Below are 25,022 nucleotides of genomic sequence, written 5' to 3'. Positions count from 1 at the left end.
TTTAAGGCTCTGGTTAGACTGCAATTGGAAAATTGTGGACAGCTTTAGATCCTCGATCTAAGGAAGATGCACTTGAATTGGAGGGGGTTCTAGAGGAGGGTTACAAGAATGATCTCAGGGATGAAGCATCTGTCATATGAGGAACGGTTGAGGATGCTGGGTCTGCAATCGGAGTTTAGAAAGATGAGGGAGAAGATCTAACTGAAACTTACAGAATATTGAGATGCCTGGATACATTGGATGTGGAGAAGATCTTTCCAATAGATTAGAACCTGAGGGCACAAGCTGTGAGTAAAAGGGATGACCCTTTAGAACTGAGATGAGGAGAACTGCATCATCCCAAGGATGCTGAATGTGTGCAACTCATTGCTGCAGAAGGCTGTGGAGGCCTAATCACTGAGAACATTTGAGACAGAGATAGATAGGGTCTTAGTTAGTAAGGGGATCAAGGGCTACAGGGAGAATGGTATTGAGAAACATTCAGGCATGATCGAATGGTAAAACCAACGCGAAGGGCTGAATGGCCTAGTTCTACTCCTAAACTGTATGATCTAAAATAACTATGGATGAATGGAGGGCAACTGGAGAAATTGAATAGTGTAATTGATTAATTTAAAGAGCTGTTATTAAGTCTGATGGGTGGAGTATGCCGAAAATCAAGCCCCATTGCTACATGAGCCATAACAATGGTATAAATTTTTAATTTAATTTCAAAAACTGTGCAATTTGTTTCTCTTCATTATTCCTAACTGGAACAAGACACTTTCACCATGGTTTTCAACAAACCAAACACATTGTTCTTAACAAATAAGTGATTCTTTAAACAAGTGGGAAAATGCTACCACGCAGACTTGAACTATATCCCAGCAGTTCTAGACACATTCATTATGACAAGACAGCTCTACAGAGACATAATGGGCTTGAAAAAATGCCAAAAAAGCTTGCGTGTTAAAATGAAGAGAGAAGGGTTGCTCTACAACGATTATATCCAAGTACACACTGAAAAAGCAACTTTCATTCAGAGGGGGGCACTACAGCACAGTTCCAAAGCCTTTTTTTCCAAATCTGCTTGTTAAAAAATTCAGCCAGAAAACCATCATCTATTCCTTCTTAGATGCTTTTCTGGACACACCACAATCCGCTAATGGTTAAGACAGTGGGTAAACCCTTTGTGATCTTTAACTTTTCATTTCTAAGATATCACACAGTAAATCCCTCTAACCCAGGAATGAAGGAACAATTCCATATTCTAGCTTCTCAAAGTCTATAAATACGCCGAAGTGTCACTGGATCCAAAACACTAACTCTGCTTTCTCTCCACAGATGCAACCAGACCTGTTGCATTTTTCTAGCAATTTCTGTTTTTGTTTCTGTAAATATGTAAGTTTTTCCAGCAGACAGGAACAAGCTGATTATTTTGTTTTTATTCATTGTGCAGGCCAGGCAGGCCACCATTTTAGTGCCTTGCTGAAATTTCAGGTTGCAAGCTGTGGGCATGGATGAGATCCAGGTGACTAGGGAATAATACTCACCGAAGTAGCAGCAGCAAGCCTTTGTCTCCAAGGTGGGCTAATGCTGGTTTCATCTGGATCAGTGCATGCAGATTAGCCTGGAAGATTAGAAATGCATCAAAACAGCTCTAAGATCAGACCGTTTCAAATAAAAATTATTCATGGCCAGCATTTATTTCCCAGCTTTGTATTACAGACTGGCTGGAGATGAGACTCCTGTCCAAAGAACAGACAAGCTCTTGAGTCTTCAGGGTTTGGGTATGGAAATTAGTTTGAAGTCCTAACCAAATGCTGTATGAGTGATGAGATGTTAAAGGTAGAGAGATTTGCACTGATTTTGTTAGAAAATCTGAGCCAGGGTGGAGGTTTACGGCACAAATCCATGTTTTAGTAGGATCAGACATGGGGGTAAAAAAGGGGGAGGCGTGGCATTACTTGTCAAAGACAGTATCACAGCAGTGGAATGGACGATGGAAGAGGACTTGCCATCTGAGGTAGTTTGGGCTGAGGTTAGAAATAGGAAAGGTGAGGTCACCCTGTTAGGTGTTTTCTACAGGCCTCCTAATAGTCCTAGAGAAGTAGAGGATAATATTGCGAGGATGATTCAGGAAAAGAGTGAAGGTAGCAGGGTGGTTGTTATGGGGGACTTTAACTTCCCAGATATTGACTGGGAGAGCTATAGCTCGAGTTCATTAGATGGGTCGGTGTTTGTCCAATGTGTGCAGGAGGGTTTCCTGACACAATATGTCGACAGGCCAACAAGAGGGGAGGCTATATTGGATTTGGTTCTAGGTAATGAACCAGGCCAGGTGTTAGATTTGGAGGTAGGTGAGCACTTCGGGGACAGTGACCACAACTTGGTGACTTTTACTTTAGTGATGGAGAGGGATAATCGTGCGCCGCAGGGCAAGAGCTATAGCTGGGGGCAGGGAAATTATGATGCTGTGAGGCATGACTTAGGATGTGTGGATTGGAAAAACAGGCTTCAAGAGAAGAACACTAATGAGATGTGGGGATTGTTCAAGGAGCAGCTACTGCGTGTCCTCGATAGGTATGTACCAGTCAGGCATGGTGTAAAGGGCCTTGTGAGGCAGCCGTGGTTTAGTAAGGAATTGGAGTCCCTTGTGAAAGGGAAGAAGGCGGCATATGTAAAGATGAGGCGTGAAGGTTCAGTAGGGGCGATTGAGAGTTATAAGGTAGCCAGGAAGGAGCTAAAGAGGGAGCTAAGAGAAGCGAGAAGGGGACATGAAAAGTCTTTAGCTGGTAGGATTAGGGAAAACCCAAAGGCTTTCTATAGGTATGTCAAGAATAAAAGGATGACTAGGGTAGGTATCGGTCCAGTCAAGGATAGTAGTGGGAAGTTGTGTGTGGAGGCGGAGGAGATTGGAGAGACATTAAATCAGTACTTTTCATCAGTATTCACTCAGGAACAGGACACTGTTGCTGATGTGAATATGGAATCACAAATAATTAGAATGGATGCCCTGGAAATATGCAGGGAAGAGGTTTTGGGAATATTGGAAAGGATGAATATAGATAAGTCTCCTGGGCCTGATGGCATTTACCCCAGGATCCTATGGGAAGCTAGGGAGAAGATAGCAGAGCCATTGGCCTGGATTTTTATGTCGTCATTGTCAACGGGAATAGTACCAGAGGACTGGAGGATAGCGAATGTGGTCCCATTGTTCAAGAAAGGGAGTAGGGATAGCCCTAGTAACTATAGGCCAGTGAGTCTGACTTCAGTGGTGGGCAAAGTCTTAGAGAGAATGGTAAGGGATAAGATTTATGAACATCTGGGTAGGAATAACGTGATCAGGGATAGCCAGTATGGTTTTGTGAAGGGCAGGTTGTGCCTCACAAACCTTATTGAGTTCTTTGAGAAGGTGACTAAGGAAGTGGATGAGGGTAAAGCAGTAGATGTTGTGTATATGGATTTTAGTAAGGCGTTCGATAAGGTTCCCCATGGTAGGCTAATGCTAAAACTACGGAGGTATGGCATTGAGGATACATTAGAGGTTTGGATTAGGAATTGGCTGGCTGGAAGGAGACAGAGGGTAGTAGTTGATGGATTATGTTCATCTTGGAGCGCAGTTACTAGCGGTGTACCACAAGGATCTGTTTTGGGACCATTGCTTTTTGTTATCTTTATAAATGATCTAGAGGAAGGACTTGAAAGTTGGGTAAGCAAGTTTGCGGATGACACAAAAGTCGGTGGAGTTGTGGATAGTGAGGAAGGAAGTGGTAGGTTACAGCGGGATATAGATAAGTTGCAGAGCTGGGCGGAAATGTGGCAAATGGAATTCAATGTAGCTAAGTGCGAAGTCGTTCACTTTGGTAGGAATAACAAGATGATGGATTACTGGGCTAATGGTAGGCTACTTGGTAGTGTGGATGAGCAGAGGGATCTTGGTGTCCATGTACACAGATCTCTGAAAGTTGCCACCCAGGTAAATAGTGCTGTGAGGAAGGCATATGGTGTACTGGGCTTTATTGGCAGAGGAATTGAGTTCCGGAGTCCTGAGGTCATGTTGCAGTTGTATAAGACTCTGGTGAGGCCTCATCTGGAGTATTGTGTGCAGTTTTGGTCGCCATACTATAGGAAGGATGTGGAAGCTTTAGAACGAGTGCAGAGGAGGTTTACCAGGATGTTGCCTGGAATGGTAGGAAAATCTTATGAGGAAAGGCTGAGGCACTTGGGGCTGTTCTCATTGGAGAAGAGAAGGTTTAGGGGAGATCTGATAGAAGTGTATAAGATGATTAGGGGTTTAGATAGGGTAGATACTAAGAACCTTTTACCGCTAATGGAGTCAGGTGTTACTAGGGGACATAGCTTTAAATTAAGGGGTGGTAGGTATAGGACAGATGTTAGGGGTAGATTCTTCACACAGCGGGTTGTGAGTTCATGGAATGCCCTGCCCGTATCAGTGGTGAACTCTCCTTCTTTATGGTCATTTAAGCGGGCATTGGATAGGCATTTGGAAGTTATTGGGCTAGTATAGGTTAGGTAGGATTCGGTAGGCGCAACATCGAGGGCCGAAGGGCCTGTACTGCGCTGTATCCTTCTATGTTCTATGTTCTAAGACCATGCAACTATAGGAAGAATCTTATCCTCAAAGGACTGCATAATTCATCGGATCGGTCAAAGGGGAGAAAGAAAACTGCAACTGGGGCTGACGTGAGAATACATGGAACCATGAGTCGTGATTCTCCAAATAACCAGATGCGTGTGTAATCAATTCATTTCCCCAAAACTGGTGAGCAAAACAGGAATAAGATAACAGATCCGAGCCTTGACTGATCTAAACATTTATTCCACACAGAGCCTCACCTTGTCCTCACAAGCTTCATCCAGGATATCGAGCGCTTCTGAAGAGATGGCTTTATTTTTATCATGCAGCTGTGTCACGAGTAATTCTATGCCCCAGTTGCTGAAGAACTCCACATTGGCCCGTAGTAAAACCCGCAAATGTTTTGTTGCATACAGTCTGCAGTTCTACAGAAAAACAGTCAACAGACCACACCGTGGTAAGCAACAGGAAGTCTCTTTGATCTAATCTAGTCAACTCCGCACAGAACAAATAGAAACCAAGACAGTTGAGACCTGCTGACTTCATTGCAAAAGTGATATTTTAGGAGAGCAGATATTTCAGGTCTACACCAGAGACTAGAATAAAAGATACATTCATGTTTTACAACTCACTTCATGATTCATTGGCAATCCCTAGCTTTTCGGAGACAGTGGAGTGAGTGACCTTCTTAAAACACTGAAGACATTGCAAGGGTTGTGAAGGTTTGCAGCTCAGGTTTAGGCTTAGGGTGTAGGTTTGATATCCAACCGTTTCATTACCTGGCGAGGTGACATCATCAGTGGCGACCTCCAAGTGAAGCGAAGCTGTTGCCTTTTGCTTTCGATTTATATGTTTCTCCTGGATGGGGTTCCTGGGGTTTGTCGTGTAATTTCATGTTCGTTTTCTGAGGGGTTGATAGATGGTATGTTTGTTTATGCGTTGTGGTTGGAGTGCCAGGCCTTTAGGAATTCTCTGGCATCTGTTTGCTAAGCCTGTCCCAGGATAGATGTGTTGCTCAGTCGAAATGGTGATTGTTTTCATCCACGTGTAGGGCTACGAGGCAGAGAGCCACCAGGATACACGAACACCAGCTAGCCACAAAAAGACAGGACCCTCTCTCCCTCATAGCCCGACACACGAATGAAAAAAAAACACCATTTCGACTGGGACAATACATCTATCCTGGGACAGGCTAAGCAAAGACATGCTAGAGAATTCCTAGAGGTCTGACACTCCAACCACAACGCCATAAACAAACACATAGGTCTAGATACCATCTATCAACCGTTCAGAAAACGAACAGGAAATGACATCACCACAAACCCCAGGAACCCCATTCAAGAGAAAGATATAAATAGAAAGCAGTAGACAACAGCTTCGCTTCACTTGGAGGTCGTCATTGATGATGTTACCCAGCCAGGTAATGAAACTTCTGGATATCAAACTTACAGCTCAGCGAGCAAACCTACACCCCAAACTGAAGACATTGATAAAACTACTGGTTTTCTTGCCCACTTCAGAAGGAAATTTCAAGTTACCCACATTCATATGGGACTGAAGTTGCATTAAGCTTTACCCAGATAGGAAGGTTGATACTTCTGCCTTATTTACGATGGCAGTGAATTTTTCTGCAACCTACTTCATTGAATGATCTAGCTTTTGTCAAGGTCCCTCCCATCAGAGTTCAATGATTAGAAGGAGGGATGTCAAAAGGCATCCATCCTTACAGGTATTGCACAGGATGTTTGGAAGATGACACCAAACTAAAGAGAAGATGATTCAAACTTTACTAATAACTTACATTATAAAAATGGAACCTACAATTTAATGCAGGCTGTTGCCATCTATCCAACATTCCCGCTACATCAGCATACATGCAAATTCTGAGATGTAGAATCACATAGACCAAGTGAAAGTGAATTTTAAGACTCTCATTTTATTCAATAACTCTAATCTACTTACATCGGTACCTGACGTAAGGATTTTGGACAAAATCACTCTGGATAATCCATCACGGCTATAGTCTAACGTGGAAACAGTTAGCTTTAACACATGGTCATAATTCTTCAGAGAACACAGGCTCAGTAAACTATGGAGAGAGAGATAGAGGGAAGATAATGTTACCTCCAAGCCAGTGTAACATTCAGCATATCGCACATATTTTAACAGGGTGAATTGCAAATTTAAGAATTTTCTGCCATGTAATTACATGTATTTTACTACAGCCCTACATAGTGGTTCTGGCACATTTCAATATAGTGGCTGCCTCTTTTGTTGTATTAACAAAACTGGCAAATTGTGTAAGAGAGTTGGACTTTTGTGGAATGTCATCAAGGTTTTGGACTGAGTAGATAAGGAGAACCCACTCCCACTGCTGAAAAGTTCAAAAACCAAAGTGCACAGATTTAAAATCACTGGCAAAAGAAACGATGATGAAATGAGGAAAAATATTTTTATGCAGCAAGTGGTTAGGAATAGAGTAGACTGGAATGCCTGAGAGATCAATGAAGCCCGATTCAATCAAAGGATTCAGGAGGGAACTGGATCATTATCCATCAAGAAAAATGTACAGGGCTACAGGGAAAAGTGGGGTGGTACCACTAGATGAACTGACCCCTTGAAGGACCAGCAGACATGTCAGACCAAACAGCCTTGTGTGCTGAAATCATTCTATGATTTTAACAAATTAGAATGGTGATGAACGAAGGAAGGAAGGTGGAGAAAAATATTTAAATCATAGAAATCGACCACACGCTCAAAACATAACAGTTGCTTGTTGATCAAGTACTGCAAGCACAAGGCGCCCTTGCACAGACAAAGCTGACAGGAGAGAACTAGTGCATCGGAACAGAATAGGATAGAATCCCAACTGAATCCCATTCAGCCCATCGAGTCTACACCCCTCTGAAGAGCATCCCACCCAGACCCAGCTTATCAATGTAACACTGCATTTGCCATGGCTAATCCACCTAGCTGCACACCTTTGGACTGTGGGACGAGGCTGGAGCACCCAGAGGAAACCAACACAGACCTGGGGAGAATATGAAAACTCCACATAGAGTCACCCAAGATTAAATTGACCCCAGGTAATTGGCACTGAGACATAAGTGCTTACCATTGAACCACCATGCCTCCACCTGTCAGCGGACACTCTCTAACAATCAATTCACCAATGGGATAAGAAGTAACCACTGGAAATTTCCAACCTGATCAGTATTCAAAAGATGAAAGATAGTGTAACATTTTGTGTTCAACTATTTATAAATGGGTCCTCGGTCTAACATGTACCCCCTTCTCAATCAGTTGTTTGTAATAAAAGAATTGTGCCTTAACCATTTATTTTTGGCCTCCAAATTCATTTTAGCCATGACTTACCACTGGAACATGCTGCATTTCTCCAAAACCTTGACCCCTTGTGGATGAGAGGATAGGGTACCAATAATGAGAAAGTAGTGCTGGCTAAGGGTGTTGAGCAAACCATTGTTCTGCAAGCTGCGCTCATGCTTCAGACCTGATGATGGGGACAGCCACTGTACTATATCTTTCACCAACTCCTCCAGGTACATCTGACCATCCTGTTACAATACGGAACAAATGGAAAAGGGAGATAAATTCTCTGCCTGTTTAGAATTTGACCTTGAAGAAATCTGTACCATCAGGCAGAAGTGATACATTAATAACAGTCAACATATCTGTATGGAGGTGCCAGTACAAAAGCTCCTCCTCAAGATGGAGGCAGAGTAGCAACGCAGCAGGTAGACTCCTGAGCCCAGAGGTCATCTGTTCAATAGGTTTTTACTCTTTTGTTTTTTTCTTTATCATCCTCTGACGTTGTGGAGAAGCTGGAGTGGTGTTGATGGCGTTGGTTGGCTGCAGAGCCCAAAGCAGAGATTCCTGACAGTGATAGACCCAGAACCTGGACTCAGGAACTCGGCGGGTCGTCAGCCACAGCAGTACTCAGCGGGTCGCCTAATGTGGCATTGGCAGTGCCCAGAAGGCAACTCCTGGCTGCAGTAGGCCTGCAGCATGGACTCAAGGTCTTTCGCTGCGACAGGGGAGACAGGGCTAGGAGTGCGGACTTCTGGCTGTGGGACCTTGTATGTGTGTTTGTAGACTCCTTCTTTGGAAGATGGACTCTTTTTAAATCTTTTTGTAGTCTGGAAGCTAGGTGCGTGTAGGCTGGCGTGGAAGGACTGTAACTTTGAACTTGTTGTTCCTTCATTTTCTATTTTATTTGTATGATTTTGTATTTTTCTATTTTATTCCTATCAATTTGTATTAAAAATCTGGACCTAGGTATCTTTGTACCTAAGACTGTGCCATAAGTGGCAAGTTGCAAACTTTTCACTGTATTCATGTGAGGATGTGACATTAAAGCTAATTTTAAAACTAGATATTTTTTCTTAGATGGGAGGCTTTTTAAATCTCTCTCTCAATACGAAGATAACACAAGTAAAATATGGCTATTTTAAAGAGCTTATCCCTCTCACATCTCACTATTGTCATGTTTCTACATTTTGCTGATAAAAGAAAACTGTTCTTCTGTATTTTCCTCTTAACCCTATGTACTTGAAGAAAGAGATATAATGCACTAGCTTCCTCTGCATCTGCACTTGTATTAAAAATCACAATCATAACACCAACTCGAACTTCAACACAGTCTTAAACTGGGGAACTCCTCCAATTACTTAAATCTTCCTTTTTTCTACAAATTAGACTTTTAAAAACCAAATTCCTTAAGTGACGTACCTCAAAACAATTCATCCTCTCACTCCAATTTGAACCATTCCTCTAGGTTTCCCAATAAGTGAACACAGTTCAGTGCAGTAATTGTTTTGAGAGCACAATGCAACTGGATAGCATATAGTTTGCAAACAGGCCCTTCAGCCCAACAAGTCCACAATGACCCTTCGAAGAGCAACCCACCCAGACCCATTCGCCCACCCCATATTTACCTCTGACTAATGCACCTATGGGCAATTTAGCATGGCCAATTCACCTAGCCTGCATTTTTGGATTGTGGGAGGAAACCCACACAGAGACAGGGAGAACATGCAAACTCCACACAGATAGTTGCCCAAGGCAGGAATCAAACCCGGGTCCCCGTCGCCATGAGGTAGCAGTGCTAACCAGAGCCACTGTGCCACCCACATTTGACATCTTGCCTAATAGTTCATACGCTCCAGCCCAGGTAACTCTCCTGTGCACCCTCTCTTCTGTGCTTACTTCCTACCTATAATGTGACCAGAACCAGAATTCTTAAGCGTAAGTTTGGAATATTCTAAAGAAAAATTATTTGTTGTACGGTCAGAGTAAGAAGCTGGCGAGCTCACCTCATTAGATTCAAGGAGGAACTCGGTGAATTGGCAGCCCACTACAGTCAGCTGCTTTCCCATTGCATGATCCAGCTCCATGTTTGCATACAGTTTACCACTGGGCTTGTAAAAATATAGCAATCGACGCACAAACCTAAATAAAGATAGACGCAATAATCAACAAGAAACAACTGGGCAGAGAAGGAGGGGCAGAGTTCAATGATTTTAAATTCAGCAGCAAGTTTACAATACTTAGTTGACTGAAGGAATTGTTATAGGTAAAAACGAAGACTGTAGATGCTGGAAACCAGAGCCTGGATTAGTTTGCTGTGCTTTCCCAGCACCACGTCAGGCAGCATCCAAGGAGCAGGAAAATCGACGTTTCGGGCATAAGCCCTTCATCTATTCCTGATGAAGGGCTTTTGCCTGAAACGTCGACTTTCCAACTCCTTGGATGCTGCCTGACCTGCTGTGCTTTTCCAGCACCACTCTAATCCAGACTGAAGGAATTGTTATTAATACTGAAAGCTTCAAACAGTAAGACAAGTTTATAAAATGTCAAAGATAATGAGTACTTTTCAGCTGAAGGGGTGTTAAGGAATAGAATAAGTTCCCAGTGATAGAACTTGAAAAGGCAGGTATAAAAAAGATTAAGAGGCAATCATTTACATTTCTAAGTGAAAGGGTCGAAGGACAGTGAGAGAATATGTTTGGTTGAAGGCTGTGGTAAAAATGTAGGCTGGTGGGACTGAGGAACACTGTGAGAAGGTGGGTAGATGTAAGGAAATGGTTGTGAGGTTGTGGAGTCTAGTGAAAGTTGCAGATATGGTGACAGGCTGGCTTGATGAGAATGACAGGATGTAAGTGAGGTGGTGGGAAAGTGGGACTGTGGGATATGGAAAGAAAATAGGATAGTGAGATAGAGGGACATGATGCGAAAGTATGATTGAAAGTTGAGAGGGAGAGAAAGTGAAAATGAGAAATATGGTGAGGAGGAGGTTTGACAAATATCAATGTTCAGAGACACAACTTAACTGGGGCCATGGCCCTGATAAGAAACATTATATTACCCTATTAAAAAATTCTGACATACTGTTTGTCGGTAGAACTGCCTATCTCTTCTAGTATGGAACACCAACACAATCCATACTAACCTGTGTAACTGTTCATCTTTGTAGTTTCGCAGGTTTACATTTGGCCACTGTAACAGGACAGACATGGATAAGTTGTTAATCTCAAACAAAATTACGTGTATTTGGAATATATTGAGGTAGGTTACAGGGAAATATTTGCTTCTTTAATCATGGTCAGCTCTGGAATCTGTCACTTCTCTTAAATAGCAAACATGTGTTATCTGGGCCCATAACTATATTTAATTTTGATTCTTCTCTTCTCCCCTTTCTCAAACTATCTGCCTTTTTTTGTTGAGCTGTCTTTAACAGCCCGTAACTGGTTGGTAGCTTAGTGTCATAATCCGAGCATACTTTGATTTACCAACTTGGGTTATGACATGGATTGGATATAGAGCAAAACTCCTTTTCCACTGTCCCCAAGAAATACTCCCAGGACAGGTACAGCATGAAATTAGATACAGCATGGTCAAAAGAAAACAAAACAGCTCAGTGAGCAAATTTACACCCTAAACCTCAACCTGAGCTACAAACCTTCACAAACCTTGCGAGAAAACAGAAGTGTGGATCCTGGAACTCTCAAACTCAGACAAAGTTGCCTACTGACCTCTTTACAATATTTAATATCAAATTTAAAGGTAGTAGACAAAATGCTCAAAAGTCCCAATTATTTCATCTACCTTAAGAATGGTGGAGATTAAGTTCCAATTCCACCTCAGGTTGTCCTTGTTATTCAGGACATCGCTATCTCGTAGATTCTGCATCATTGCCTCTTCTGTGTCCTAGAAAACAATTTACAAACGTAGAGAAAGAACATATGACAGGGAATACGGATACTAATCACCATATAAAGGGATAACAATGAAACAAAAAACTGCTTTAAATCTAAATTAAGAACAGTATATACTGTTGGAAAGGAATGTTATTGTATGGGTTAATCTGACCCACTTATTGCACATAGGATATTTCTGGGCAATTTTCTTTCTAGCCAGGTAGATGTTATTTGCTATCTGTACTAGAACAGCTTGGGAAGTGCTACAACTGGTGAGTCACCTTCTTGAACAACAGTTCTATTTGGAGTAGGTACACCCAAAGTGCTGTTAGGGATGGAGCTCCTTGAATTTGAGCCAGGAACCTTATCAAACACTTTGCTAAAATCCATATACACCACATCACTGCCCTACCTTCATCCATGCATTTTGTCACATCATCAAAGAACTCAGTAAGGTTTGTGAGGCATGACCCCCTGCCCCTCACAAAGCCGTGCTCACTATCTCTAATCAAACTATGCTTTTTCAAATAATCAAATTTTGCCTCTCAGAATCCTCTCCAATAATTTGCCCATCATCAACATAAGACTGACTGGTCTGTAATTCCCAGGATTATCCCCATTCCCTTTCTTGAACAAGGAAATAACATTTGCCACTCTCTAATCATCTGGTACTACTTCAGTGGACAGTGAGGATGCAAAGATCATCGTCCAAGGCGCAGCAATCTCTTCCCTTGCTCACCGTAATAACCGTGGAGGTATCCCGTCTGGACCAGGGGATTTATCTATCCTCATGTTTTTCAAAATTTCCAGCACGCTCTCCTCCTTGACATCAACCTGTTGCAGCTTATCAGCCTGTTCCACGCTGTCCTCATGAACGACAAGGTCCCTCCGACTAGTGAATACTGAAGCAAAGTATTCACTAAGGATCCCCCCCCACCTCCTCAAGGCACAAGTTCCCTTCACTATTCCTGATCAGCCCTACCCTCACTGACCATCCTCTTGTTCCTCAAATGTAGAACGAATTGGGGTTTTCCTTAATCCTACCCATCAAGGCTTTTTCATTCCCCCTTCTGGCTCTCCTAAGTCCATTCTTCATTCCTTTCTGACTACCTTGTAACCCTCTAGAGTCCTGTCTGATCCTTGCCTCCTTAACCTTAAGTAAGCTTCCTTCTTCCTCTTGACTAGATGTTCCATATTTCTTGTCACCGCAAGGTTCTTTCACCCTACCATCCCTTCCTTGCCTCAGTGGGACAAATCTGTCCAGCACAATCAACAAGTGCTCCCTGAACAACCTCCATATTTCTATTATGCATTTCTGACAGAATATCTGACCCCAATTTATGCTCCACAGTTCCTGCCTAATAGCATTGTAATTCCTCCTCCCCCAATTAAATACTTTCCCATACCGTCTGCTCCTATCCCTTAGACTTGAACAACTTTGGTACTGAGGGGCAGTTATACATTGCATGGAGCACGGCACAGTGGGCATCCCACTCCTGACCTTACAATAGAGGGAAGGTCATTGGTAAAGCACTTGAAAATGGTTGGGCCTGGGACATTATCCTGAAGAACCCCTTGGCCACTGGACTATAAGACACAGCAGAAGTAGGCGACTCAGCCCTTGACTCTGCTGAACCATTCAATGAGACCATGGTTGATCTGAGAATCTTCAACTCTACTTTCCAGCCTCTTCCTCACAACTCTTGATCCCCTTACGATTAAAAATCTGCTGATCTCAGCAGCATTGGTAATTCTCTGTCGTAAACAATTCCATAGAATTACTACCCTCAGAAGAAATCTCTCCTCATCTGTTTTAAACAAACAACCCCTTATTCTGAGATGATGCCCTCTGGTCTGAGGCTCCCCACATCCACCCTGTGAAGTCCCTTAAGAATCTTGAATGTTTCAATAAGGTAGCCTTTTACTTTTTTAAACCCCAATGAATACAGACCAAACATACTCAGCCTCTCCTTCTAAGACAGTTCCTCTACACCCAGAATCAGCCTCGTGAAAGTTCTATGGACTTTGAGCAATTCCAATGAGCAATGTCCTGGAGCTGAGGTGATTGACTTCAATAACCACAACCATTTTCTTTTGCAAACAACATGATTCTAATCAATAGAGAGTTTGCCACCTGATACTCATTGGCTTCAAGTTCGAGAGGATTCCTCGATTCCATTTAGTCAAATGCTGCCAAGATGTCAAGAGCTGTTCCTCACACCTCAGTCTTTTTTCCCCTATGTTTGGACCAAGGCTTTAATGAGGTTAAAAGCTTAATTGCCCTGCCAGAAGCCAAACTAAGCATCAGTGAGAAGCTTGTAATGTCTATGCTTGATAGAAACCTTCAGTATGTAAGCAGGCCATTCAGCCCATCAAAACCATACCGACCCTCCAAAGAACATCCCACCAGACCCCTGTAAATGCTGCATTCCCCTTGGCTAACCAACCTAGCCTGCACTCAATGGTCAATTTAGCATGGCTAATCAACCTAACTACCCTTCAAAGAAATCCCGCTTCATCGATCTTAAACAAACAACCTCTTATTTTGAGATTATGTCCTCTAGTCCTAGAATCATCCACAAGGGGAAATGCAAGCCCCCCCCCCAACACACACACACACACACACACACACACACACACACACACACACACACACACACACATTTCCCTGTAAAGTCCCTTGAGAATCTTGAATGTTTTTACTCTTTTAAACTCCAATGAGTATAGACCAAACCTACTCAGCCTCTCTTCGTAAAACTACACACAGGATCATCTTTGTGGAAGTTCTCTGGACTACCTCCAATGAACATGTCCTGGAGCTTCAATAGCACAATGACAACTTCCAATAGTTTCTGATTATCAAGGGGAGAATTGTGTGGCATTAATTGGCTTGGTCAGATTTGTCCTGGCTTTTGAGGTCAGGATGCACTTTGATAATTTTCCACATTGTTGGATAGGTGACAGGGTTTTCAATTGTACTGTAACCACTTGATTTGGGATACAGCCAGTTGTAGAACACAAGTCTTCAGCACTACAAACTGAACATTGGAAGTACCCTGAAATTACATGGAAGTGATCTAATTTGGTAGCAGACTGGTATCTATGTTCTGTGAATCACCTTCTTGGCACTTTTGATTATGGGTGCAAAGACTTCAAGCCTGATCCTTTGCTGCCCCTCTGGTGTATCTGCCTGGTGTTGAGAAACATGAATTCAGGATACATTCTGAAACACCTGGTCATACTCATTGAATCATTATTGCTCTCAATTATGGTACAAGCCAACAACTATTGGGAAGGTGGTCTTTTAGGACCGACTCAGCAGCGTGCATATTTGCCTTTTTGGGGTACCAAGGGCAGATGTTGGTTGGTCGACTCAGCTTTATTCCAATTCCTCTTTGCAACAGTTTGATGAATGTGGAATTTTATCTTCCAATCTGTACTATGCCCTCCCACCAATGGTCTGTTAGCAAGTGCCCTAGACACCTGACTACGGAATATGAATACTGACTTACTTTTATAGCAAACATTTGTACACCAGAAATATTAAACTATTAGAACAGTCCTTTGTTAAAATTGCTCACTTAGACAATAGATGAAACTGTATTATGTCAAAATATGTACAAAGCTCAAGTTAGGTTGCTACTCAAGATGAATAGAAACATGCACTGGTCACCTAATTTTTACATTTTCAATATCTCACCACATGCGGGCAATGTGATCTAGCATATTACCTTTAAAATAAAGATGTCTTTTTGGACACGCAAGTGGTGATCCCGCCTTTTATTAGTGGAGCCATTTTTGTGTGTGATGTGATCCAAGTACAGGCTGTAAGGTTTTGCACCTCGCTTCTTCATTTCATGAAAACGCTTCAGACGATTTACAGCTGCACTGGCCCGTCTGTTCACAAGTCAATAATAGAATTAAATCAGAGGAAAATAACCATAGTTTCATTACTGACTTTGTGGTAAGCCCTGCACAGGCCTTACACAATCATAGTTAAACATACTCGAGAAAGAAAAAATCTCAATCATATGACCAAAATGGAATTTGACTTTAGTCATCATAAATCCTGGTCATTGTTCTCCTGAACTTTACTCCTACTCCAAAGCTCCAAACTCACAGGCAGAGTGGCTCAGTGGTTAGCACTGCTGCCTTATAACACCAGGGACTCGGGCTGGATTCTACCTTTCTGCGACTGTCTGTGTGGAGTTTGCACATTCTTCCTGCGTCTGTGGGAGCTTCCTCTGGGTACTCCAGTTTTCTCCCAAAGTCCAAAGATGTGCAGGTTAGAGAGATTGGTGGGATGGTCTTCAGAGGGTCAGTGTGGACTTGATGGGCAGAATGGCTTAATTCCACACTGTAGGGATTCTATGACATGTTGGTGTCGATGTTTTGCTAGAAGAATTCACAAAAATTGTCTTCCTTAAAATAATATTCCTTCCTGTTGGCCTTATCAGCTTCTGGTTTTTCAGTGTCAATCCTGCTCATGTGCAGTACAAACTACGAGAAAGGGAATATTCATTCCTGTCTGCCATTGCTGGGAAGATCAAGAATCTAGCAGAGATAGATTTAAAATGATTAGCAAAAAGAATCAAAAGCAAGTTGAGCTTCTTTTTAGAACTGTAAGAATAGAGGATCTGGAGTAGCGATTGATTCAATCATGATTTGCGAGAGAGTTGAATATGCACGTGGAGGCAAGAAAAGGACAGGGTGGACGAATTGGACTTGGTAAATTAATGTAGAGAGCCAGCAGGGACTCAACCAGCAAAATGGTCTCCTTCTGCACTGTAAGTCATTATTATTCCATGGTATTATACTATCTGTGTAAGGCAGTGTCTAGGCCTGCACAGACAGTAAAAGGGAAGCATTCATTTCTACCTAATACAATGTATCCAGCTCCAAACTATAATGATATAACAATGGCCAGTGTTAGAATAAAAACAGTTACAGCCATGAAAGTACAGTATTTTTCTGATATTCTTATACACAACTGCTGTACAAATGGCTCTCAGTGGACAACGAAAGCCTTTCGCATGCATGACAAGGTGTGCCACAGTTTGTGTTTACCTCTCTCCCCTGCTAAAGATATTGCTTCTTGCTGGGGTATGGTTCACTCATGGTCCATTAGCCATCTATCATCTGAAACAAGTCGCAAGTAACACTGCAGGCATCCCCACCAGATATCAACACTGACATCAGAGCAGATCCTTCTTAACTATGTGTGTTCTTTCCAACAGAAGCCACTGGATAGCAGTTACAAGTGGGAATGCTGGCTGAAAACTCTCTCCCTCAACTACCTCAATTCTGTTTCTCCACTTTAAGCATCCTCAAGCCAACAAGAAGGATCTCAATTTCATAAACTTTTGACTTATGTTTCAGTAGCACAACAGACAGTACATTTAATAAGTAGCTCCCTTGAGAAAACATAAACATGGTCTTCACCAGAACAACGATGAATCATGCAGACTATAGCAGTATTACAACATTTAAATATTACAGACATTATCTATAATTGCACCAATGGCTTTGTTTTGCATCAACTTCCTTGAATCATGAGGTGCATACTGCACTGCCTGGTGTGGATGGGGAAAATATAATACTTACAATCGCTTTTCCTGAGAGATATCGAAGGAAGCTGCCATGTTCATGAGGGTTGGTAAACAGTGCAAGTGGTGGCTGTAGGCGTATGGCAGGATAGTATTTGCCTGTATTAAAATAAAAACAGATGTTTCTCCTGGCTACAATAACGTCTGGAAAGCACATCACATTCAGATCCCATAAAAACCAAGGTGCTTCTGAATTACTCTAAAGATTTTTATCCGTGTCTAACAACCAGATGCTATTGTCCATTGTAATCAGGACTAGGGAGGCAAGTGCCTGTCTAGTTGCAGGACATTTTACAAGACCAGAAAGAGTGTGCCAAGCTGTTTATTAGCGACCAGTGTTAGGAATAGAGAGATAGAATCAACTCTACTTCACGCTTACCATGTGCAAGAGCTCGCCTAGCAGGATGGTGGCCCGCACAGAAACATTATCATTGCTGCTTGTTAGCACATCAACCAGACTCTAAGGAAAGAGACAGGATGAAATACAATGGTGAAAAATCAAAACAAAAACAAGAATGCGCAGTTGCCCTTCTGCAGCCCAAGCACCACGTTCACTTACAAAGCTCCAGCTTAAGAGAAAAAAAAAATCTCCCTCTGTACCGAAGTGCACCTGGTACTTGGGACACATTAATTGACTAATGTAATCTAACGTCAACACAACATTGTTGGCTATCCAGCAGCATGGGGGGCGCTATTTGTTATTGCTAAATTTTTTGCGTATTAACAGCAAACGAACACCACGGATCAACAATTAGTTACAATTTAAACACCAAATCTAGTCATAATGCTTCAAATATACTACTTGTGCTTAAGATGAGCTCAATCCAGATCTGTGAATGGCTTTCAGTCTGAATTCATTCACAAATGTGTTTTTCTCTTTTCAAACTACCTAAACCCTTTGTAATTCACTCCAAGGTGCTCACAATGCTGAACAGAACACAATAAAATATTCTGCTTATAACTTATTTGGTGGCACTATACCTTCATCCAGATGGTTGCAGGTTCAAATATCACTCTAGGCATGAACAGAAAAATCTAAGTGGTTGCTGCACAGCAACATAGACTGAGTGTTATACTGTCAGAGGCGAGACATTCCAGAATGCAATATAAAACGGAGGACTGTCTATTCTTGTCAGCTGGACAGATCCTATTATTCTGAAAAGCAGGGGGGTTATCCTCGGTGCTCTGGGTCAATCTTTATCCCTAAATTAAAATCATGAAACAAATTACCTGATCATTGTTGCTTGAGAGAGAGTTTGATCTATGCAACCTGGCTGTTCTATTTTCTGCATTGCAAGTGACTACATTTCAAAAACATTTCATTGGGTATAAATACCCGATATAAATGCAAATACTCCTTCATCTACTGCAACACAAGGATTATGATTTATCTATATAGGTAGTTACATAGTACTTGTCACCAGACGAGCAATCTCATACTTTAGGCTGATGCTCTGGGGAGAGGATTAAATCACACCATGACGGCGAGGAGGCTCAAAGATTAGCACTGCTGCCTCACAGTACCGGGGTCTGGGTTCAATTCCAACCTCAGGCGACTGTGTGGAGTTTGTACATTCTCCCATGTCAGCGTGGATTGCCTCCGGGTGCTCCAGCATCCTCCCACAGTTCAAATATGTGCAGGTTAAGTGGATTAGCTATGCTAAATTGCCCATAGTATCCAGGGATGTGCAGGCTAGGTGGATTGGCCCTGGAATATGCAGGGTTACAGGGATAGGTCTGGGTGGGATTTTTTTCAGATTGTTGGTGTGGACTCAATGGACCAAATGGCCTGCTTCCATACTGAATGGATTCTATAATGATGACAGATACTGGAATTTGAATTCAATAAAATCTGGAAATAGAAGTCACCTTAATGGTGACAATGCAACCAGTGTTAATTGTTCTAAAAGTTGTCTTTTCATTAATATCCTTTATGGAAAGGTATCTGCCACTCTTACTTGGCCTAACCTACATATCACAACAGACCTACAGCAATACTATTGACTCTTAACTGCCTTCTGGGCAACTGGGATGGGCAATAAATTGTAGCCGAATGGACAACATCCATATTTCATGAGCAATTAAAATTAAATATTTTAAAAATTTTGTTTTGAGCCAGTAGCACAAGGGTCTGTGAATCCGAAGGGATTTAATGATTACGTTGTTTGTATATTTGTAGTCATGGTGATTTATTTCTTAAAGGAAGGTCTTAGATGGTTTATGGAAGCTAATGGGAATTTATTTTCCATTAATAGAGTTTTTAATGAGTGAACAAAGTATCAGGTGGGCATTAGGCTTTCAGTTTAGAATGTCAGAGGTTCAGCTTTCTTTTGGATTTCAGTTTGGCAGTTAGGCAAAGTATTACTAAAAACAAACAGTTGCTCCTGAGAAAGAGAGATAGTTAGAATTGTTAAAAGCTCACTTTCAAAATTCCAAACCATAAGTGTTTGGTTAAAATCTTGAAAGGATTATTTGGTCCTGAGAAAATCTCAGTTTGTTGTACAAAGATTCAAGGAACAGGCTATCAGATTCTCAAGAGGAGGAATTGAAGCCCAGTAAAGTGCTGTTGGGATTAATGAAATTCTAATTTACTGTGAGATTTGAAATCTTTGAACTTGGGTTTTAGGCAAATTTTAAAAAAAAATTATTGCACAAAAGAAATTATGTTTTGATTGTCAAAAATTACATATTGTGCTGCATTCTTGTATTTTTTATGAAAGACCACTTCAGTAAAACAAAAAGATCCATCAAGCCAGTTTTCAGCTTGGGATGATTTGTCTTTTAATAACATCAGCTGAGATTGTAACATTGCATATACATCACACAAATTATCTTCTGTAACACACACTGTGATATATATTGTGTTGTATATAAATCACCAAAACAATTAAAGATTAGTTTCCAGCCTTTTAATCACTCCCAAATTCCATTCTACTGTAAAGAAACCATATAGCTCAAATGATCCTTCATTCTCATTATTCTCTGCAATTTGGAGAGATCCATAATAGTTACAATACGTCAATGGAAGGGACTTCGATGTAATAGGGATCTTGTAGTGTCAGATATCCATGTCAAAAATAAACATTTTTGCTCAGATAATTGTTACCTCCAGTAGTCCATTGTTGATGAATGCAGATAGCACAAGTGCCAAATAATTATCCATCAAGTCAGGTCTGTAAAAGATGATTCATAAAAACATCACTAAGTGAATTAAAATTACAAACAATCCTGATTTATAACTAGAGTGCTCCTGCCTCACCTCAAAACTTGACGTCTCAAAAAAGGAGACGTGCACTATACATCATCTCATAGGATGACTTATTGTCACTTTGCCCTGCATGCCCCACAGACACATTATACAAAATGTGAGTCTAAAGGATTATATACGCTGTTGAGCATTTGGTATACTTGCCTTTATTGGTCAGTGCATTGAATATAGGAGTTGGGATGTCATGTTGCAGCTATACAAGATATTGGTTAGGTGATTTTTGGAATACTGCATGCCATTCTGGTCTCCCTGTTATAGGAAGGATGTTGTGAAACTTGAAAGGTTCAGAAAAGATTTACAAGGATGTTACCAGGGTTGGAGGTTTGAACTATAGGGAGAGGCTGAATAGGCTGAGGCTATTTTTCCTGGAGCATCAGAGGCTGAGGGGTGACCTTATAGAGGTTTATAAAATCATGAGGGCATGGATAGGGTGAATACACAAGACATTTTTCCTGAGGTGGGAAGTCCAAAACTAGAAGGGCATTGGTTTAGGGTGAGAGGGGACAGATTTAAAAGGACATACGGGGCAACTTTTTCAAGCAGAGGGTAGTGCATGTATGGAACGAGCTGCCAGAGGAAGTGGTGGAGGTGAATGAATGAATTGAATGTATTGTTATGTGTACCAAGGCACAATGAAAAGCTTGGTCTTGCAAGCAATACAGGCAGATCACATAGTATTTACTATCTATGCTACTTAACTAAGTAAACAGCAGCAAAAACAAAACACAGGTACAGGCGAATGTTAAGAGTTTGAGAGTCCATTCAGTATTCGAACAACAATGGGGTAGAAGCTGTAACAAAACCAGCTGGTGCATGTGTTCAGGCTTCTGTACCTTCTCCCTGATGGTAGAGGTTGTAGAAAAAGAGAAAGTGAGGTCTGCAGATGCTGGTGACCAGAGCTGAAAATGTGTTGCTGGAAAAGCGCAGCAGGTCAGGCAGCATCCAAGGAACAGGAAATTCGACGTTTCGGGCATAAGCCCTTCTTCAGGAGGTTGGAGACAAACATTGCCAGAATGGGATGGATCTTTGAGAATGCTGGTGGCCTTTCCTTGACAGTGAGCCTGGTAGATGGATTCTATAGAAGGGACATTGGCCTTTGTGACTGTCTGTCTCCGATCCTGAATGGTACAGTTGCCATACCAGATAATGATACATCTCGATGACGCACCTATATAGGTTAGCAAGGGTATTTGTTGTCATGCCAAATTTCCTCAGCTGACTGAGGAAGAGGTGCCTTTGTAACCAATGTGTCCACATGAAGAGTCCAAAAAAGCTTGTTGATAACGACCACTCCCAGGAGCTTGACATTCCCCACTTGTTCCACCTCTGTGCTGTTAATGTGTAGGGGAACATGAGTACTCGCTATTCTTGTTGCTCCTTCCCAAAGTGAATCACCTCACAATTTTCCACATTAAACTCCATTTGCTCTCAGACAAGCTCTGCAGCTTATCTATGTCTCTCTGTAACCTGCAACACCCTTCCGCACTGTCCACAACTCCACCGATTATAGTGACATCCACAAATTTACTAACCCATCCTTCTATGCCCTCACCCAGGTCATTTATAAAAATGACAAACAACAGTGGACCCAAAACAGATTGTTGTGGTACACCACTAGTAACTGAACTCCAAGATGAATATTTCCCATTATTTCCCACAGTCTGTCTTCTTACAACTAACCAATTTCTGATCCAAACAGCAAAATCACCCTCAATCCAAGCCTCTATTTTGTGGAATAGCCTACCTTGGGGAGCCTTATCAAATGCTTTACTGAAATCCATTAATACCAAATCAACTGCTTTACCCTCGTCCACCTGTTGGGTCACCTCCTCAAAGAGCTCAATAAGGTTTGTGAGGCACGACCTAACCTTCACAAAACCATGTTGACTATCCCTAATGAACTTACTCCTTTCCAGAGGATTATAAATCCTATCTCTTATAACCTTTTCCAACACTTTACCCACAACCAACGTAAGGCTCACTGGTCTACAATTACCATTGCTGTTTCTACTGCCTTCCTTGAACAAGAGGACATTTGCTATTCTTTGCAAATTGCAACATTTGTAACCACTATCGACTGTCAATCCTTCTGGATGATTGATGTTCTTTAGGAAAAGGAATGCCATTGTTAACTTGCTTGGCCTACTCATAACTCGCAGCAATGTGGTGAACTCTTAACTACCTTCTGGGCATTAAAGGCTGGCTTATCCAGTGATACACAAATGAATAAAGAATCAAAATAGAAGAAAAAACAGACTAGCACAAGACCATTTCACTTGTGATCATCTAATCCTTCAGTATTCTGGGCAGTCTGTTGAGTAACAATAAAATTACATTTCATAGAGGCTTTAAGAATATCCAAAACTGTATAGCTTCTGCCCCATCACTTATATACATCATCATAACTGGGACCACTAACCTCTTCACATGTTAAACACACCAGATTACATTTCAACATGAAAGAGTTGAAAGAACTTCACATGCACTGATGGGAGGCCACTGAAAAGATTGTGTTATCTCTGGAAGAAGAGCTGTGCTGCTTACATGACATTAGTGAAGGCACAGAAGTAAAACTCAGTCATAAAGTAAAAGTTTTATCAAAATGGCACTTGAATTACAAAATCTCATGGTGCCTCACACAGAATAAATTGCCTTCAAGTGCATTGACATTCCAGGCTTAAATAAAGGTGATACTTTGCAAATTCATAGGTTGCAGTTCCCAGCCTTAGTCAAGTAAATCCAATAACTGCATGTAATAAGGAGTCACATACCTGGATCGCGCTCGATGTGGGAGAATGGTTTTAGCTTCAGCTGCTACAAATCCATCTGAAAGACGCCACGAGTCCTGGAATCTGCTGGGATCTGTCAGGTTAAGAGGGGATAGAAGGTGCAGAATATAATGTAAGAAATGAGGTAATGAGAAGGTTACATTCAGCCCAACAGGTATACATTTTACATTGTCTATGCAGCTAGTACCTGAGTATTACAGGGAATAATTTCAGTTCACAGGTCAAAAGAAACTCAGGAATGCAGAAATCATTGTCAATATTAACATTTTTCAGGATGATATTGAGGGACTGAGGAAACAGACAGAGGTTTCATGCACCATATTCTATTGAAAAACACAAACTCAGGCTATCAGGTAGTATATTAAAAGGGGGAGCAGGAACAGACATTTGGGTATACATTCATAACTCTTTAAAGTTGAAAAAGCTATTAACTATTATTTTTACTATTACAGGTACAAAGTACTGAAGCTCAGGAAATTATGCTGAACTTTTATAAAGCAGGGGAGGGGAACTAACTGGAAAGTTTAACCAGAGTCAGCACATATGTGACAGGCCAAATGAATTACTTCTGTGCTGTTCCATTCTATGACCTCTGTAGTTTCTCTTCATTTATAAGCTGTCGGCTTCAAAATCTAAGACTGATCATGGTCATTTGTTACTTCTTAAATTTAGCTTGCCCTCTATTTTAGTAAATAATGCTGCTGTCATGCATTGAGAGTTTTGACCTTTCACTCAGGTTTGTTAATTGGAGTTCAGATCCTCACTGTTAAGTGCAGGTGATGCAGCCCTCCAGCAGAGGGTAGCAGTGGGGAAGTAATGGATTAAACTATATGATGTCCCAACATTTTTATGGTCTTTAGCAGGATGTCACTGTACTGTAGGAATACAAATGTCACCAGGATAATGGTGCCTTAACAGAGAGAGGGGCATTTTGGATATCCTTCAAATTCTGCAACCAGAATTTCATTTATTTTAAATGTGTCCAGGATGGTAGCCGTGATTTGGAGGAGCCAGTGTTGGTCTGGGGTGGACAATGTTAAGAATGACACCAAACCAGGTTATAATCCAACAGCTTTATTTGGAGGCACGAGCTTTCAAAGCGCTGCTTCTTCATCAGGTGGTTGAAGCAGCACTTCAAAAGCTACTGCTTCCAAATAAACATATTGGACTATAACCTGATTTTATATGATTTTTAAGTTTATTTTAAAATTATCCTCCTCAGTCACTTTGCCCCAGTGTATCACCAGGCGTTAATGAATAGTAACCAGAAGTAGCGATCTAGCTGATACGTTTCTCCCCCTCTAACTCAAGATACTGAGACCATCCTCGGTGGCAAATCAGCTGAGGTGACATTACCTGTTTGTAAACTGATCTGTAAAAACCAAGGCCATGTGAAATATAGAAGTTGTAAAAACAGGGGGCAGTAGATTAGCTATATAACACCAGACTGGTAGCCCAGATGTAAAATTTGTCGATTCAGTCATTTAATAGTCTCACCAACAAATATAAATGCATCTGTCAATAACAGTATAGGTAAGAGCAGCCATCGCACAGTGCTTATGG

At 41.5% G+C, this 25,022-nt stretch overlaps 1 protein-coding gene across 1 annotated transcript in view; it reads right to left on the bottom strand.

The window, feature by feature from the left end:
- The window catches only part of rictora (RPTOR independent companion of MTOR, complex 2 a), a 212,927-nt gene that overhangs the window by 59,351 nt on the left and 128,554 nt on the right, over positions 1–25,022 (bottom strand). The window contains exons 13-24 of the mRNA XM_060834273.1: positions 23,442–23,532; positions 20,509–20,575; positions 17,782–17,862; positions 17,401–17,501; positions 15,528–15,693; positions 11,705–11,806; positions 11,049–11,095; positions 9,913–10,048; positions 7,955–8,154; positions 6,542–6,668; positions 4,840–5,004; positions 1,533–1,609 (exon numbers count right to left, since the gene is read on the bottom strand). Of these exons, the coding sequence (XP_060690256.1) occupies positions 1,533–1,609; positions 4,840–5,004; positions 6,542–6,668; positions 7,955–8,154; positions 9,913–10,048; positions 11,049–11,095; positions 11,705–11,806; positions 15,528–15,693; positions 17,401–17,501; positions 17,782–17,862; positions 20,509–20,575; positions 23,442–23,532 (1,360 nt within the window). The remainder of the gene's footprint in view (positions 1–1,532; positions 1,610–4,839; positions 5,005–6,541; positions 6,669–7,954; positions 8,155–9,912; positions 10,049–11,048; positions 11,096–11,704; positions 11,807–15,527; positions 15,694–17,400; positions 17,502–17,781; positions 17,863–20,508; positions 20,576–23,441; positions 23,533–25,022) is intronic.

This window comes from Hemiscyllium ocellatum, chromosome 2 (assembly GCF_020745735.1).
Source record: "Hemiscyllium ocellatum isolate sHemOce1 chromosome 2, sHemOce1.pat.X.cur, whole genome shotgun sequence".
Classification (NCBI taxonomy): domain Eukaryota; kingdom Metazoa; phylum Chordata; class Chondrichthyes; order Orectolobiformes; family Hemiscylliidae; genus Hemiscyllium; species Hemiscyllium ocellatum.
The sequence above is the reverse complement of the archived record's forward strand: the minus strand, read 5'-3'. Positions and strand labels throughout refer to the sequence as shown.